Source organism: Hesperophylax consimilis, chromosome 9 (genome assembly GCF_061612785.1).
Source record: "Hesperophylax consimilis isolate HC1 chromosome 9, BYU_Hcon_1.0, whole genome shotgun sequence".
Taxonomy (NCBI): Eukaryota; Metazoa; Arthropoda; class Insecta; order Trichoptera; family Limnephilidae; genus Hesperophylax; species Hesperophylax consimilis.
This window is the reverse complement of record NC_142844.1, coordinates 1,467,582-1,487,000: the sequence shown is the minus strand read 5'-3', so window position 1 is coordinate 1,487,000 and position 19,419 is coordinate 1,467,582. Positions and strand designations below refer to the sequence as shown.

General features: G+C 34.0%; 1 protein-coding gene across 10 annotated transcripts in view; it reads left to right on the top strand.

Moving 5' to 3' along the window:
* Positions 1-19,419, top strand: part of LOC149420780 (CUGBP Elav-like family member 2) — an 864,914-nt gene that overhangs the window by 815,975 nt on the left and 29,520 nt on the right. Inside the window, exon 2 of one of the 10 annotated variants that reach the window (XM_089635535.1) lies at positions 6,918-7,171. The exons of 8 other annotated variants lie outside the window; for them this stretch is intronic. In XM_089635535.1, the coding sequence (XP_089491661.1) occupies positions 7,030-7,171 (142 nt within the window). In that variant the 5' untranslated portion in view covers positions 6,918-7,029. Of the gene's footprint in view, positions 1-6,526; positions 7,172-19,419 lie in introns of those variants that run through there. One more of the 10 variants, XM_089635536.1, reaches the window with a different exon arrangement.

Genomic DNA, 19,419 nt, shown 5'->3' with positions numbered 1-19,419 from the left:
GAGATAGAACATAAACTTACCATCTTAGAACATACCTACATAGAGATATAGAACATATACTTACCATCTTAGAACAAACCTACGTAGAGAGATAATTTATTGAATAAGGTTCTAACTGCATTTCCATACTGCCGTCCGAGGTAGAGCCACGTTTTAAAAAAATATTTCTTTAAAATATGTTAAATTACTTTGCACAAGATTAAACCTCAAAATCATAAGATGTTAAATAAATTATCAAAAAACATCTTTGAAAACTTTGACATGGTAAGGCAAAGTAAGAACCCTATTTAAAGTGACGAACTATACTGCGCCACGTAAAGACGATCAACAGTCAGATATAAACCAAATAGCAATTTCAAAAGGTTCAAAGTGATAATAGAACCTTGTAAAATTAATGAGAGCTTTAAAAACTTGATGTTTGAACTTTGTCATATGGAGATACAACACTTTAAAAAGTGAAAGTTATTTTTGTTATAGAAATGAGCAAACTAAAAGGTTTTGAGCTCTAAGTACAATTTTTAAAATAATTTCAATTAGAACTTTGTTGAGCTGAGGTGACGATTTTTTCGATATTATATACTTAATAATTTACAACTAGTAAGGATGGTTTGTTTCACGGATTTTGAAAAATTTATCAAATTTCTATGTTCATTTTCAGGTTCTGTGAAAGTCCCATTCATGTTCAACTATATTATTATTATGGGCTCTTTCATAGAACTTGAAAATCTTTCATAGAACTTGAAAATTAACTTTGAAATTTGAAGAATTATTTAAATTCTCTGAAACGACCTAATTAATGAATCTACATGGCTTTACATTATCTGATAAAATTTCAGAATATCTTAAGCTTATTTAGGTAAAAGTTCTGTAGTAGATAACCATTTCAAACGAGATTTTGAAAATATTTTAACATTTTATATTTGCAACACGGTTTAAGAGCCTTTCGAAGCTTCCGAAGTTAAAAATCAACCTGTGATTGGATTTTGTAAAAGTTGAGCGTCTCAACGACTTCCGGTTAAAGCGGAAAGAAGGTATTTAGTGGATCCGGTGCGCTGCAGGTAACAACCGACAGGTAGAGTAGACTAGAGACACGTTCGATGTTTGATTGAGATATATTCAAACACTTTTGGACTTGTCAAATTAACAATAGTCCCTACCTGCCCACTGCCCATATCTTTAAACGTTTTATTTTTATTTTATATTTTGCAAATTTGGTTGTTTCATTAAATATTCGCTCACGTGTTTCCGGTAGCTGTAAAAAAATCAATTAATGTACACATCATTTTGAATAAGTTTGTCATAAAATACATATTTTTTTACATTAGGTCCACACAGGAGGTCCTGAGGAAAATAATTTCTCTTTGGGCCTATATCATCTTTAGGGATGCTGAATGGAGGGTTTTTTTAGAAAAAGGAGGAGAGGAAGTTCTGGGAAAGGAAAAGGCATGAGGGTGGGTCGGAATCTGAAATATAAATCCATCCCTCCAAGTGCGGTGCATGGCGATGCATTAATTTGTCATTTACCACTGTTACTATTAATGCTGCACAAGAGTCCCAGCCGTCAATATTCAGTGAGACTATGGCATCCCCAATTGGGGTATGTTGTTAGGCTGAAGGTTACCTGGTACCTGGCTATTCATAAAGTTTCCTTGCTCACGCAATGATTTGAACCCGCGACCATCAGATTGGTAGTCGAAAAGCTTACCTCTTGACCACAACGGTCAATCATATCAAAATAATAATATGATGCATTCACCGTAAGAACATACGTGGGTCTCTACAGAAAATAATGTAGCGCATTACTTTTCAGTCTTGAAGTTAAAAGTCATTTTTCATATTGGTATTATTAAAAGCTAAATCCTGATTTCTTAAGAAATCTGGAATCTATCAATCATTGGCTTTGAAACGTGTAGAATATTATTGATTAAGAAGTGTTGTAAAAATATATAATCAAAATGACGCCACAAAGTAATTTTACAACTATTGAAGAAGTTAAAAATAATTCTTACCTGTGGTGTTTCTAATCATTTTCTAGCTTCGTACAGCGCCCTCGAACAAGAGCCATAAGAAAATTAGTATTATTAATACTAGTAGTTCTGTGAAAAACCAAAAACCGTTAATAAAGTTAAAAGTTTGTATGAGACGATGTATGAGTGTGATTGAGGCAAGGAGTCTATGCCAAGACCGATTTATTTGGCGGTCCGTCCTCTCCGCCTACCCATGCGAGCGTGATGGTTAGTTAGTTAAAACTAAAATTTCCTCTGAAATCAAAGTTTTGTGAGTAGGCACTTATATACCTACATATTTAATTATAAACCATACATTTTATGTAAAAAAAAGTTAAATTGTACAATTTTTCCAAAAAAACTATAATAATAAAAAATAAATAATAATTGGATGACTTGTATAGCGCCGTTTTTGTGCAAAATCACCTCAAGGGCGCTGTACAAACTTATAATACATTTCTACAGTGATCTATATTATTACTTAACTATTTATGGAGAAAATATACAGTACAATACTTACCTGGTAGGTCACTTGAGATTAACACTTAATTAACATTATCTAATTGTTTATTTGCGAAATTTATATACAGGATTTAGGACTTAATTGAAAAATTGAATATAACTGGACTTTTTCTTAGGATTTGTATATTTAATCTAAGGGTACGACAGCTTAAAAAGGTAAGTTTTTAGTTTAGACCTGAATTCTGTTGGACTTGTTATGGATCTATACTATCTCAATGACAATTCTTCTTTCAAACTTTCCTCAGACAGGTAATTTTACGATAATATTAAGAGCATGCTAGTAAGAAAATCCATATAAATACGATGATTTCACATTTAAAAAAATAATCTTTTCTGAATTCCATCGAAACGGAAACCATATTGAATTAGAAACAGAACGTACAAACAAATTTACAGACATACTCGTACAAAGTGCAAAACGGTCGAGCTGAAAGAGAAATTAACGAATTTATTTTCAGTATGATAATATTATGAAGCTGCAAAATGTGTTAAATAATAATGTCTTCGTTTCGGCCACACACCTTCACAAAGTGGCCCGAAAATAGTAAATGGAAATGTATCGGCCCACCTCAAAATGCGAACCGTTTGTCTACAAAAGTAACCAGTGTCTCTTGTCCGCGACCACTTGGCGCTTTGATTGATGGCAAAATAGTTCGCTGGCCTAGGATTGGTGCCAAGTCGTAAAGCACCGACCAGCTTCATGTGTCTAAACTTTATCTTTTCATTACTCTTCTTGTTATGGGTGGTTCCCTCTCGCATCATCTCTCACGGCATTACACTTACAACTTCCAACGAACACCTCTGGACGATGAGCCGTTCACGAACGAGCCGCACAATTGAGCCAGCTCTTTTTGATGAGCCGTATTTAATCGACTCCCTTTAAACCGTACCACGACTCAATTGAATGGTTTTTATTTTTTATCATGAGATATTTCAGAAAAATGGCACCATTAAAATTGTGAATTTTTATTACATACTCAATCAATCACTTTAGGTACGTGCAATCCGAAAATTTGGAAAATTAAAAGTTAAATTAGGTTTATTACGCTTATTATAAGTAATGATTTTGAACACCTGGCGTAACCTAACCGTAAATAACATAATATGTAAAAGAAACATGGGAGATGAGCCATGAACCATTATAATTCTACATAGGTACTGCCGCAAATCACATACTCGCAGGGCGGCGCCCCGCGTTTGTTTCTACCTACACACCAGACGTATTACTTCCATTTTCTCTGTTGCTTTGATACGTGCAGCTTGGTCGATTACTTGGCTAACCTCACCTCAACTTACCTCAATTAACTAACCTAACCTAACCTTTAAATTGATAAAATATATTGAAAATTTATTAAAAATCTCTTAAAATTATTCATAATCCGGGTAAAAACGTGATTGCAGGCCCTGAACGAATGAAGTGATTTGTTTCTTGTGAAGTTTTACTAAAATACGTCATAAAATATGTCACGTTGTCGGAATTCGTGTTCACAAAAATCCTAACATTTTCGAATTTCGTGATTATAAATTATCAAAAATAACGCAGGTACATGAACACGTCTTTTGATATTATCAGGAATTTACTAAAAGTTTATCGGTAAATGGCCTGCAATCCCGTTTTTTACCGGAATTCCAATAATTTTTAATATATTAGCAACACTCATTTTTCTCTGTGTACTTACCTGTTTCTTTTGTCTCGTTATTCACAAGATGTTTCACTTTGAAATAAATAATGCGTCATCTAATCAACATTTAGATAGTATATTTATGTAGTATGCTGGCAATGAACTGAACGAACTCATCATTTGCATTATTTACACGCGGAAAGGTTACTCATTAGTTCCTAACCTAGAAATATTTTGAAAATGTATCTTGTGACTGAAATATGTGTTTCGATTCTAAATATATGTATATGATTCGTGTGAGGCTAAATCGAAAATATTAAATAACTTTGATGGTAGCTCCTCCAATAACCCCCCTGTATGCAACAGCTTGGCCTGCCCTGAGAATTTCTGATTTATTAATCATAAATGCTTGTCCATTATTCTGACTAAGCATACAAAACCCATGGATTAGTAGCTATCTACATATATACGGGTATATTATGTTATTTTCTGTTAATACTTTGTTAAATTTGTTTGTTTTCTGTTGCACAAAAAACAATCGAACGGGTGAACTCATATATCACGAAAATCGCACACAATTGTTTGGTATTTCCAAGTCTGTCCTCAATTTCGTTTCTGTCATGGGCTACGGAGCTTTTTAACATCCTGTTGATTGTCACGAACGCATGTCGTGATAAACGTAGAAAGGATTCATTTTTCTGATGCAGCAAAAACTTTCTCTTCAAAACCTTATTTTGTAAATTGCATATCCTTTTCTGTGTGAATTTGGAAGTGTACGCAACTATTTCTGCTGGCAACTTCATTTCCATCGTGAGTTATGAAGCTTTAAATTTTTGATTCAAATCTATATTTGAAACTCTTGTAAAACCGGGAGTAAAACTAATGAATCATAAACGCTTGCCGATAACAAGTCATGCTATAATATAACATCTTTACTGTTTATTTATAATAAAAGTCATATAACCTATATTTTAAGTAAATTGGGCTTCACGTTCTGTTTACGTAAAAAATAAACACTTCTTTTATATCAAGTATACGTTAACTTTGTTTTTCTTATTTTTTTTACTTTGCATGTTGTGCTGCGTGATTTACACCTTTCCTGTAAACGTCCAATCCGGCAAAAACAAGCTTAATAATATAAAAAGTTTTTGGACTCGAGGTGATCCATCCATCACCGATTGTTCTTAGATGTCTTGAGGAATGTTCTGTCCGAGTGCTACTTGATGTACCTCGAGGAATACCTCTGGACTATGTGTAATGTGTAATTCTATTTCTGCGAATTGAAGCCACACCCCATACGCATACCTGATTACAGACACCTATGCATTCTGCACACTTGGCTGTCTACTGTACATCGGAAAACGTTCAACGAGTTGCGCCAACGTCCGGCGCTATATGCCCCTCGCTCAGCGCTCTGCGCCAGCGTCCAGCGCTCGGTGTCCGCATATCGCACCTCAATTATTACCATGAGGTATTGCCCTGTAGATTATATCAACTCCACAATACTACAATTAGTATATATTGACACAGTTCTGTCCGAGATATATTGTGAATAGTGACTCGTGACCGACGTTCTACGATGGAACAAGGCTGTTAGCTAATGCTTCGTTGAAGTATTTCGGTAAAAGATTATCAAAAGCGGTCTAAGTAACCAACAGCCAATGGTGGATCCTTTTTAGTTTGTGATTTTATTAATATTGACTTAATACATAATCAGCTGACTCGACAACAAGAGCAACTATTGCAGTGTCGTGGCTCAGAGTTCTTAGTATTGTATTGAGTATTATCAGCTATATGTATGTGTAAATCTGGACTCTGCTCGCTTGACAGAACGTGTCACCTGATCCTGTGTGAGCGATCATTTTTATTCAAATGAACGGACTTATCGATATTGAATAACGACCTGTGTGAGTGATACACGGAGCATGCGAGGTGTTGGGTAGGTGGGGAATGGGAGAGAGGGAGTAGGGAGGTATCTCGCCTCTCCGGGTACCATTCCTGACGCGACTGAGTGATCTATTTCCAATGGGCGGCGTAACGCGCGAGCCATTTGTCGATACACCGGCATGTAAAAACCCGCGAAATCCGCGCCATACTTCCAACTTAACGGCCATCCATCAGTTGGCCGCCCGACCCGCTGACGACGGATGCCATTCGTCATAGGATTGTTATTCCGGCCGTAATCCGCTCGGCCGCTGTGGCGCGCTACCGGCCTTGCATCTCTTGCACCATGCTAAATCTCTGCTCTGCTCGGCACAATGCATTCTACGATAACAGATCTCCGCCGCGTGCACCTCGCGCACTTTCCGACATTTTTCCGTTAACGATCGAGCAGTTTTCATTACGTCACCGATGATGACTGACATGACCGGTATAGGTACCCAGTACGCGTAGTAAAGGTGGTTGAACAATAGAGCTCTCCGTCCGGTGGCGGTGTTAGGCCCAAGCAGCTCGCCAGAAACTACAACCGCGGCGGCATACCATCACCCAGCACCCGCAGTAGCGGCGGAGAAGCGCAATAGCGCACTACGGAATACCGCGTACCTGAGCTGATAGTGCAGGCAGCGCTCTACGGTGAACGTTGCCGGAAGGAACCGCGCCGTGGACTTCTGCCGACGCATCGTAAAGTCAGGTCGCCCGTCGACCGATGTTCAAACAAAAGTGATCGCTCCGCACTTACGTTAGTTGTAAGTAGTGGCGCTGACAACACGTTAGCTTCTCCGCGGGTGTTCGTCTTTTCCCTTACCCTAACCGGTGTCACTTTCAGAGCCATCACTCCGGCATATGAACCTGCAGTGAACCTGGGAACGGGGTATTATCTATGCTACGATGAATCGTGTGGTGTAGTGCCATAGACAGTGTATAATGTATAATGTGATATGACAATGAAAAGCCGAGTAAAGCAAGAGCACAATGGGGGTAGCAGCCCTCCGGTGCAGCGCCGAGGGGGAGGCCAGTACCCCGCCATCACCTCCTCTTACTGGCTGCCAGCGCCAAGCCCCACCCCCTATCTTCTGCCAGGTACTATCTACATACATCTCTCTCATGTCTTTATTATGCAACAAACAAAACAAACTATTAAATATCATTACATCCATCATTACGTTATCGATAAAACCGATGGTGTTAACTCGATAAAAAATCTGAAAGTAAATAATTTGCATCCCTTCTCACACGAAAATATACTTTTAATCTACGTTTTAACAAGTATGTGAAATTTAAATAATCATTAAATTACTTTCCGATAATATTGTATAATAAATTACTCTGACTACCTATATTGCTTTGTTATTGATTGAGATACATCCTCATAAAACAGGTATTTTATGGATACATGCACGTACTGCGTGTTGTAGGTACTTATGTACTTATGCAGGTACTAAACCCAAGTAGAAACTTCTAGGTCAAAACGACTTTAAAAGATTCCACTTGGTTACAAATACCATAAAATAATATTTAGGTACACACATTCGCCCATTAAGCTTATATATTTCACCGAGACCTTAAAGACAGGAGAGTGATGCATAAAATGATTTAATGACAAATCTATTGTATGGCGTGTCCAGTCATTGCGACCACAATATTAATTAATTTATCGGTGAATTAGCGGAGACCTTCGCACCAATCTTCCGAGGTGTTCGAGGTAGCATCTGGCTTCTAATACCTGACTACTTTACGCAGGTATTGGATGCAATGTAATATAATGCAATGAGCTGCGAGTTAAATATCCACAGGTGTCGTCAATAACTGGCGGCAGCCGATAATTCACGAACATTGCTATAAATCAAATTAAACGTGGGACCCGTTCTAATGAATCTCAATTGAAATTATCTTAATAACTGTTGTTACAGCGCTCCATGGTTTTGTATTTGATTACATAGGTACGTTAATATAGTTATTTTATAAAATTGTTGTAATTATTTATATCGGTGGGTCCATTTATATCATGGATAAATTAGTAAACCTGCCGTAGCAGTTCTGGCTTTTGTTGAAACCCCTTTAAAATAAAATGAAATATATATTAAAAAATCTGAACTTATAAAATTTTTATTATTTCTTATCAAGGTACGTGGCAGAATAAAGAGATTTGATTCTATGGCCAGAGATCACGAGTTCAAAACCCACTAAATGTTAAGATTTCTGCATTTATATTGTTTTTGGCATGGGCTTAGAGTTCAATATTTCATGTGACAGATCCCTTGCAAGAATTCCAACTGCTGGAGCGGTAGGTCTATGGCACGCTAAACCTTTTTATTTCGTAGTTACTAATCCGAGCGGTACTGAGAAAATCTTGCACTTATTAATTAATTAAAGAAACACTAAGGACGGGTTGTTTCGGAGAATCTGAACAATTCATCAAATTTCAACGTTCATTTTCAAGTTCTGTGAAAGACTTTTTCAAGTTCTGTTTTTATTTCAGTTTTGTCAAGCAACTAGCCTACAATGATATAAAAACAGAACTTGAATAAGTCTTTCACAGAACTTGAAAATGAACGTTGAAATTTGATGAATCGTTCAGATTCTCCGAAACAACCCGTCCTAAGTGTCTAATAAATATGAAATAAATGTTACATGTTTGACACAGTCAGATGTATAAAGGTAAAATATCGGTATTCTTCTCAATGAAGAAACAGGGTTCTGTGTTTGGTGAGGGAATTTCACTAAAATAGAGCTTACTTTTTACAACTCGGCAAATAAAAATTTGGAACGTGTGTGTAAATTTTGAGAACCTGTTGTAATCAATGAAGTATATAAAGAAATCACAATGTTTGTGGTTTTGTTTTGTTTTACTTGAGTCATACAAAAAATACTAATAATAAAAAATAAGGAATAAAATAGCTTCCATAAATTTGATGTTAGAGGTTCATAGTCCAATTGGGACAGAAATCTTCAATTTCCAATTTATTTCAGTATCCCTGTTGGGACCACTATGTCAATGACAAATCAAAAGCCTATGAATATTACAAATTCCCACGCGCAAACCTGAAACCTACGTATTCAATCATTATTCAAACCTATCATACCTTGAATCTAAATATTGCATGCATTTCTCACAAAGGCTGGAGCATAGATTCATAATATTGCGAAACGTCGCTGTGCAAAGCTAAAACATTACAAATCTGTTTTGTGAATTTAAATATTCGTACTAATTACGTTCACTTCATCGGCACAAATTCTTATTATTTGTTCGAAAACTCGTAAAGTATGTATTGCTTTGTCGTGAAAAATAAATGATTATTGTAGATAAAACGAGGCGTTGTTTATAAAATATGCGTTCCATTTGAAAACTAGCAAATGCTTACCTTGAAGAATGCATAATTTCTAGAAATATGCATTTTGCTGATTGTAGGATTTAACCTACCTTTACCCATTGTTTTATATTTTATGCCAGATGTGATTCTAAGAATAGAAATAGCTAAAGAGTGAACTAAGCGATTAGATTTGAATTATTTTTGAAAGTAATTTTACAACAATATTCTCGTTTTCTTTCTCAAATAATGTTTATAAAGGGAGAAAACTGTACAATCACTCAATATAATGTTTGTCTTTTAATGGAGTGATAACTCCATTAAAAGACAAACATTATTCTTCAAAAGAATTCTTAAATTCATTCTAGAACATGTAACTTAAGCATCGACTATTATAATACATCAATGAACTTAAGTTATTAAAATAAATCTTTCTTGGGTCTATGGAACTTTAGTTTCGTCTTTGACAGTTTTCTTAATATACTATGTGAGAAGAGAACTGTCACAATAGGAGGTCATCATCGGTCATGGTAGCATGATTATATGTTTAGATTTTCACGGCCAAAGGTATTATTCTGATTAATTTATGGGTTAATATGCCGGGTTGCTCTTCCTCCTTAATTGGCCAACGTTTCGAATAGCGTAAGATTTTCCATCATCAGGGCACGTCTACCCTACATCTACAGAAATTAATCACTATTAAAAAATGTTTCTATGATAACTCTACACACCTTTAAAAAGATATGTAGAGTCAAAGCTATGAAAAATGTAACCTGTAAACCTAACCTAACCTATTTAACCTAATTTTTGTTTCATAATTTTCATGACTTTATATCACTTTTTAAATGTGTACTGAATTGTCATTTTGATGAATTATCAGGTCACCAAAAAAATTCACTTAAAACATTAATTTCCACTCCTGCAACATCATTAAATGTGTGCGGTTATATTACTTCACAAATCGTGTTGAAATTTTTAGAGACATTACATTTTCGTGCAATATAAACAATATTATCTATTACTTAAGATATATTAAATTTTATTATTAAGGCGATGACATACGTAGTAATGCAATATCATGTGTTATACGAGTATTTTTTAGATAAGTCCTTTTATAAGCCCAGAAAAAAATAATGTATAAGGCCTTTAAAAACTTCTTTAAAGTTCAAAATTTCCTACTTACGAACCCATTTTCGGTTATGGTTTTACTGTATAATGTAGCAAATTAAGTTATTTATAAAATGATCGAAAAACATTTAAATATTTGTGCCTGAACATCCACCAAATAAAATAAAAATCACTTTTTGGCCATGTTTTTTTCTTGCATAAATCAAAACAGGTGGATGGTGTGAAGCGGGAATTTAAGCCTTATCGCCATCTACGTAAGGTGTGTTATTGATAGCGGCTCGATTTAAAATATTACACGACGAGTGCATCGCCCTAAGCACGAAATGAAACAATACATTTAAGTTCGCGTTATACTTACTTTTTAATTTCCTAGTTTGAGAAAAGTTCCAACTAGTAATGTTGATATTTATCTTAATATCGATATTACCTATAGTAATATTCAAAGATCTTTTTTACCTGCAACGTGTTTGGGACGCATTCGTTTTTCCACAAGGAAGAGTAGATATTACGTTTCATAATTTGATAACGACGCTCTCGCGTGCAAAGTGAAAAATGAAGATGTAATTGGACAGATGAAGATGTATTTTACTTCTTTCCTCACAGTTAAATAAGAAACCAAATACTAATGCCTTTCGGATAACATCTATTATTAGAAGAAAGAGAGTTTTTACCTATTCTCTGTCCTACGACAGTTTAAGTCTACGCATTATTTTATCCGCGACCGATATAATTTTCAGTTCAGGTTTTATTTCCTAATAAAACGTACCTTTCATTTTGAAAGCATGCTAATACGAAAGATCGGGAGTAGTAATGTAATTAATTTTCTAGATAAATGTTTGAAATCTGTATCCAAAAAGCCATAATGAAGATTATACTGAAAGTTTTTATAAGAACTAGCGCTGATGAAATTTACAGTCTAAAAATCATGTCATTTAAAAATGTCTATTTTAAAGCAATACTCCTTTCTATTCGTAAATACAAAACACAAGAAATGAATATTAAAAAAACCAACACTTGTATTAGAAACACTAGATCTCAGGGTAAAAAACATATTCATCAAGTAACTATGAATACAACATTTGGACAAAAAGCTTCTTATACTATGCTACTAAACTCTAAAACAAAATCCCACTATCATTCAAAAATCACAATTCCATTATAAGATTTAAATCTCAAATAAAAGGATGGATACAAAACATAAGGAGATTAGAAATAGAAAATATACTTACACCAAATACATACCTACTGAAACCGAAACCACTCACATGCACTAAAATATATATCCATAATTCTTTCAGATAAAATACTGCATAATACGTTTATAATTACTTCATATTATTCGTTATGTAATTTCAATATGTAAGTGAAATAAATGCTCCAGTAAAGATATCATTATATCTATTTGTTCCAAGAAAGGGAAGATAATAAAACATTTATTAGTTATGTTTATGTCTCTAATTACCTAAACAATTCCCTCTTAATCTGTCTTCATTTCAACAGGAAAAATAAACGTAAGGCTTGAAGAAAAAATGTACCCAGAAGTTTCGAGGAAAAGTTATACATAGACACGTGTTATATCAGAAGTTTTGCCGTGTTAGGGTTGTGTTGAATAAAACATTAGGTAAGAAAAATAACAAAATATTTAGGATACAAAAAAATAACATTTCGTCCTTTTGTGGAATTCTATTTAACAAGTCCCTCGAACATCATACTCGTACATCACCCCTCGAATGTAATACTGTATTGCTGTCATTTAAAAATGGAAAGATTTTTTTAACTATCCTTTTTAATTTATGACAACAAGGAAACATATGTACGCAATTTGAAATATTTAATATCTATAAATTGTTTCATTATTGTAACCAATTGTATTTTTTGTAATATTGCTTTTAGTTTAAAAACCGTCTGGTGATATATGATTTACTAGTTTGCTGTTATGTAATAGCAGCAGATAAACACAATTAATACAGGAAACACCTTATGATTTAAGTTATTTAACCTTGTCGAAGAGTAGCTTTTTGTCAAAATATTTTCTAACTTTAGTTAATAGGTCATCTGGTGATAAGATTTGATGTAACTATAGTTAATAACCCGTCTAGTCAGTCTAGTGAATTGGATTACTACGCTTCCATAGTTCAGTGTTGTTTGGTAGTTACGAGTATAAATGTGGACAATGGATACAGGAAAGGCTTGTAATTAGCGCCACCGCTCAGAGCTCACGTGGGACGGGAGTGTTGAGTGAAGATGAGAAGCGTCCATATCCACAAAACCCACAACCGTCCTCTGTTGCTATTCCTGTGGCTTCGTGGCTTGGCGACCCAACACATGATTGAAACAACAAATAACTATGGCCCATTGTGAAACTGAAAGGTCTCGGAAAATTGCTATGATGACATTATGACTTTCTACGAGTCATTTAGTTCTCCTCGTGCTGTAAGTGTAATAATTAACTAGACGATTTTGAATAGAAATTAATTATAAAAGTGGAGACTCAATTAATTATAAGATTACAATAATGAATTGAATGTTATCAAAGCTATTGCGGTGAATAATGGTTACGATAGCGGAATAATAGATAATTTAATAAAAAAGAAAAATAAAAAACTCACTATAACTTCAATTACATATGGCCTTACACCAGAAAATGAAATTGAAACAAAACAATGGTGTAAAATACCATACCTTGGGAAAGTATCAAATAAAGTTTCGAAATTGATAGACAGTGACAAGAAGTGTAAGACAGCTTTTTGTAGCGTGAATTCTTTGGGTAAGATATTAATAAACAATAAGGATAAGAGAGATAAATTGGAGAACTCTGGAATTTACCAAGTGAATTGCTCGAATTGCCCTGCATGTTACGTGGGACAGACAGGAAGAGCAGTATCGACCCGTATAAAGGAGCATTTCGCATGTTGGGTAAATCGAAAGGGAGATTTATCGAACGTAGCCTTGCATTTGCTAGAGAACCAACATACTTTTGACAAGGATAGAGATGTCAAGGTTCTTCACGTTTGTGAAAAGGGACAGAAATTAGACAGATTAGAATTACTAGAAATTAATCGCCTAACGAAGAAAATTGATCGTAAATATGTCATGAATAAACAGTTGGAACATGGTGCTCAGTCGCCATTGTAATTAATTTGAATAATGTTACCTTAGACTCTGAGGTAACATTTTATTCTAAGTAATTTGCGATGTATGTATTGATGATTATTGAACATTTTGTTATTCATGACTTATTTACCTTAAATAACAGTTGTGTAATTTAATTATGTAATCTTCTGATCCTTTGTTGCAAACGTTAAGAGTTTTGACATCTCTATCTTTGTAGAAATAATTTTCGTTTTCTGGTAAGTGCAAAATTATGTTCAATAGATCATAATCCCCCCCCCCACTTTTTGATTTGCCCAACTAAGGAGGTGTTCCTTTGTACAGTTTGATTCTTCTCTTCCGGATTGTCCTGCGTGGTATGCAGGAAAATTCATTATTTTATTTACTTAATTATCGATTATTCTGCTATAGTGACCATTGTTATATTATTATTTCTTATTTATGACATATTATTGTTGTTGTTGTTGTTGTTGTTATACGCCCATAGGGGCTTTTACATAGATTATAAATAAGTTTTACATAAGTTATCGAGTTAGAATTTATACTAAGAGTTATAAAAGTGAAGAATTTTAAAAAAATATACAAGTAGTTTTTGAAGAATATGGCGTAAAGAAACATTTTAAACAACATAATATTTAACAATAACAAAGAACAAAATATAATATAAAACATTACAATAACATATCTAATCGTTAAATCTATTACAATAATTTGTATGATTCCACAAAGTGTTGGTTTAATTTGAATTTAAGATTATAAAGGGAATCATGGAATATATCTATAATACCACCAAACTTGTTGCCCAAATCATGCATCCTATTGGTAAGTGAGTTTGACTGATAGTTGGTTTTATATGTGTCGCAAAAGAATGTTGTATTTTGTCTAGTATTTCTTGTCGGTACATAGAGTTTAATAGCAGCAACGATGGCAGGGCTGTCAATAAGGTTGTTCATGACTCTGTATAATAAAATTAGGTCTGAAATGGTTCTTCTGTCAGACAGCGTAATTAAATTAAGTCCATTCATCAAATTTACATAATTAATGTTTTCTATTGGAATTTTAAGCTTGAAATTTAAGTACCTAAGAAATTTGTGTTGAACCCGTTCTAATTTGTTAGAGTGTACTTTATAGAAAGGAGACCAAATAGGTGAATTATATTCCACTTGGCTTCTAACTAGTGAAATGTAGAGTGTTTTCATGCAATCCAATGACTTAAAATCAGTTAGGGTTCTACAAAGGAAGCCAAGAATCTTTAAAGCCTTATTAGTTATATCATCTATATGCGCTGTGAATGTTAAGTTTGATTCGAATATAACTCCCAAGTCACGAATTTGTGATACTGGTGTTAATTTAACATTATTTAAATTATATTCATGTAAGATATGAGAATGAGTTCTGGAAAATCGTATTACTTGACATTTCTCAATGTTCAAAAATAACATATTTTGTTCGCACCATTTAAAAAATTTATCTAAATTAGCTTGTAAAATTAGGCAATCATATATATTTCGTATTCTTTTAAACAATTTTAGATCATCTGCAAAAAGTAGGACTTGTACATCTTTAAATATGTTTACAATGTCATTAATGAATATTAAGAATAATATTGGGCCAAGGTGGGACCCTTGCGGGACACCACTTGTGGCCTCGAATACATAGGATTCTATAAAATTAATCCTGACACAAAGAACTCTATTACTGAGGTAACTAATAATCCATGTCAATAAACTACCTTTGATGCCTAACAGTCGGAGTTTGGATATAAGAATATGATGTCGAACCTTATCAAATGCTTTACTGAAATCGGTGTATATAGAATCCACTTGTTGTTTCAGACTGAGCGATTCAGATATGTAATTATTGTAGATAGTTAAATTACTTAAGGTAGATCGACCTCTGATAAAGCCATGTTGGTTAGGAACAATAATATTGTTGATAGGTTTTACAATGGTATCTAATACTAATGACTCGAAAAGTTTGGGTAAAGCAGACATAATACAAATAGGTCTGTAGTTAGATATATCGCTTTTGTCGCCTTTTTTATGAATGGGCGTTAAATAACTCTTTTTCCACAGAGCCGGAAAACAGCCAGACGCTAAGGATTTGTTAAAAAGTTTATGTAAGGGATATATCAAACTATCAATGCAAGTTATTAAAAATATGGGAGGAATACCATCCGGTCCAGCAGATTTATTACTATCTAGTGCTTTTATGCTTCTTTCTATGGAATCTAATTTTATGAAACATTGACTTAGGTTTAATGACTCTTCCACTGACGTACTGGAGACTGCTTTGATGGGAATATCTTTGTCGTAGACACTTTTAAATGAGTCAGCAAAAAGATTAACTATACCCTCAATACTGTCGGCACATTTTTCTTTAAAGAACATGCTATTAGGATATCCACAGTTGTCTTTTCGTTGAGATTTAGTAAAATTCCAGAATTTTTTCACATTGTGATGATGTACCTCATTTTCAATTACGTTAACATAGTCACTATAGCACTTTATTGATAATTCTTTACATTGTTTTCGTAGTTTAGTAAATGCTATATAATCGTTAGAATTTCTGGTATGTTTATATTTTCTGTGGATACATTTTTTTTTATTAATTAAATTAGTTAGTTCCCTTGTAAACCATTTCGGATAATTAGATGATGTAAAGCTAACCTTGGGAACAAATTGTTCTATAGAGGTATTTAAAATCGAGTAAAAGTATTCTAATTGATCATTTATATTATTTTCCTCATCTAAAAAGGACCAATCTGTTTGGGCAAGGTACTCCGTAATATGATGGTATTCAGCTTTGGAAAAGTTATACGATGGGACACTTGTTTTTTTTGAAGATGTTAAAGGCCTATTTGTTATGATAATGTCCAACGGTGGGTGGTGTTGATCTAATGGTAATAATAATTCGTCGGATAGCTCAACCACTATTTTCGAATCACTTGAAAACACTAAATCCAACATTCGATTGTTAAAGTTGAAAATCTTGTTTGATTGAGTTAGTCCCAAAAATAAAGACATATCACGAATTTCACTACATTTAGCACACTGTAAATCGGCTTGGTTTGTAGCAGGTCCGTTGTCATCTTGGCTGGTCCAGTTAGGAAGGTTATAATCACCAGCAATAATGAATTTTGCTTTAGGATATTTGAATTTGAGTACTTCTATGTCCTCATTGTGATTTTTATACGTTTGCAAATCCGATGCAGGTGGGATATAGACACAGCCAATAATAATTTTTCCATTAGGTATATTGAGCAATACAAAAATTTGTTCAACACTTTTGTGTTTTACCGGTAATTTAGTAGATGATATATTCTTGGATACGCACAGCATCACACCTCCTCCGTTAGACTTTTTGCTCGTAATAGAATTTCGATCAGAACGATATGTGGTATATTGATGTAGGCCTAATTCTGACGAGCTGATATCAGCATTTAACCATGTTTCAGTTAAAAACAGAATATCGTGTGAGAAGATTGGGGAGTTAGTTTTAAGTTGGTGCAATTTTGTACGCATTCCCCGTACATTTTGATAATATCCTGTAAGTCTAGAAAATCTGTTCTGTTTGTTTTTTAGTTTTTTGCTTGGGTTTTGATGATTTTGGGAATTCCGTTGAAATGTTTGATTCGTAAATCGACTTCGCCCTTTTCTTTCCTCTCTTCTAATTCCTTCCAGAGGTCAGTTAAGTGATTTCTTTGTTGTAGTGTCCTGTCAGGTTTGATTATAATTCCATTGGACAGAGTAGTTTTGTTAAAGAGTATTAGTTTCGCCTGTTTGACTTCATCAAATTCTAATTTAATTGGCCTGGTTTTGTTTGGAATTTTACTTCCGAGCCTGTAAATTTTTACATCTTCTAGATTGAACTCGCTATTAATTTCACTAATAGCTGCTAATACCTTTTTTCCATCCTCCAAGACGCTCACTGTAGTTGAGTTCGAATTACACTCGGGGACGTTGAGTAAAATTATGTTCTTCGAGCGGGTCTTGCGTTCCTCTATCTCAGCGAGCACCTCACAAATTGGCGTTGTTTCCTGTGGTAATACTTTCTTTTCAATGATTTTTTCGAATGTCATAACTTTTCCTTCAAGAACTCCAACAGTTACTCCTAGGTCTTGCATAGTTCCAGATAGATTAGAAAGTTTACTGAGTATTTTTGCCATTTGGTCTTTTGTTATTTTTAAGACAGGATCGGTAATGGCATTGTGGATGCTATTAATCTCCTCCTTAGCTTTGTTTAGGAAAGCAATTGCTTCATTATTATTCATTTCGAAAGTTAAATTTAAATTTTTTTTTTTATAAGAAAATAATATGAGTGACAACCCTGCTCGCAATGTACAGGTAATTAACTCAAGTAGGTAGCGGGAGCGTCCACAAGTGTTATCCAGTAAGTGCGAGGGAGAGAATACCTTATCCTGTTACTTGTTAGAGCGAGACGTAGGGAACACTGTGCACAATTGATTATTAAACAAATTGATTTATAAATTTTATAATAATGGTGAATATTTACGATGATTTCGAAATGATTATTAATAAATAAACGTAGTGCACTAAATTATGTTGCAGTATACTGAAACTTGTTTAAAAACACTGTTTTTTTTTGTTCTATTTATAAGTTTCTAGTAAGACACAGAAAAAACTCGACAGCTGTCAGTGATATATATTGTTATATTGTTTTATTATCCTTAAAGAACCATTGTAATTTAATAACCCAATCATATGTACCTACCTTGACATTGTGTACCTAATTTTGTATAAATTCTTTAACAAAAGAATTTCAATTGCCAGCCTGAAGATGTCCATAATAGGATGAAACCGGTAGTGGTAAAATAAACAAGTGGAAATAAGTTAAAAAATGTTTTATTTTCTATTTTAAGTGGAGACTCATTATGCTATACACTTCATTGTTTGGTCTATTTCAGCGTATCGCTCGCCATACTCTACCAACCAATGCTGAAATAGGCCAAGCCACGAGAATGTACCGTGGTCTGTCACAGGCTTAATACTATGTGTTTGAAGCAGTAAAAACTGCTGAGCGGTGGATTGCGGCGTAATGAAATTTGCATTGCAATGTATTTCTATGTCTAGAATTGACAACGCAGTTACTTTCAGCTGGCAATGTCATTTTCACCATCAGCTATGATATTAGACTTTTAAAGTACAAAAAAAAACACATAGCGCTTCGTCATGGCGTTTGTTCCTTGCTTGAGGAAAAAATCGTGATAAATTCTAAAGCCGGGAATAACTGCAGTAAACCAATAATCTCAAATCATATTACTATGCGTATAGCTTAACATCATTATATTTATTTTTACCGCCATTGCTAAAGCAATAAATATTTACCAATAATTTCATTTTTCGCACAATAACTTATAAAAGTTATTGATTCCGTTTCAGGATTTCAGGAATTATGTTTTGGAGAAAGCTGACAATATTGCGTATATTTGGCTGATCAATAAGTGATATTAATATTAAAAATTCACCAGTTTGTCTCCTGTCGTATAAACTAAAATAGTTCTACTAAACAGTTTTACTCGCTTTACAAAATCCAAAGAAGCAATTGCAATACTTTGTTAAAGAAAGGAAATAATATCAAGATGTGTCCACTACATTTAATTTTTTTGCGTTCGTAATCCTAATCACACCATGAGCCACATTTATATAAATACCGTACAAGAGTCCCAATTCTCCTAACTGTCCGGCGCCAGTGGGACTATAAAATCTTTAATTTGGTATGTTTTGATGCTGAAGGGAGTATGAAGGGAATGAAAAAAGG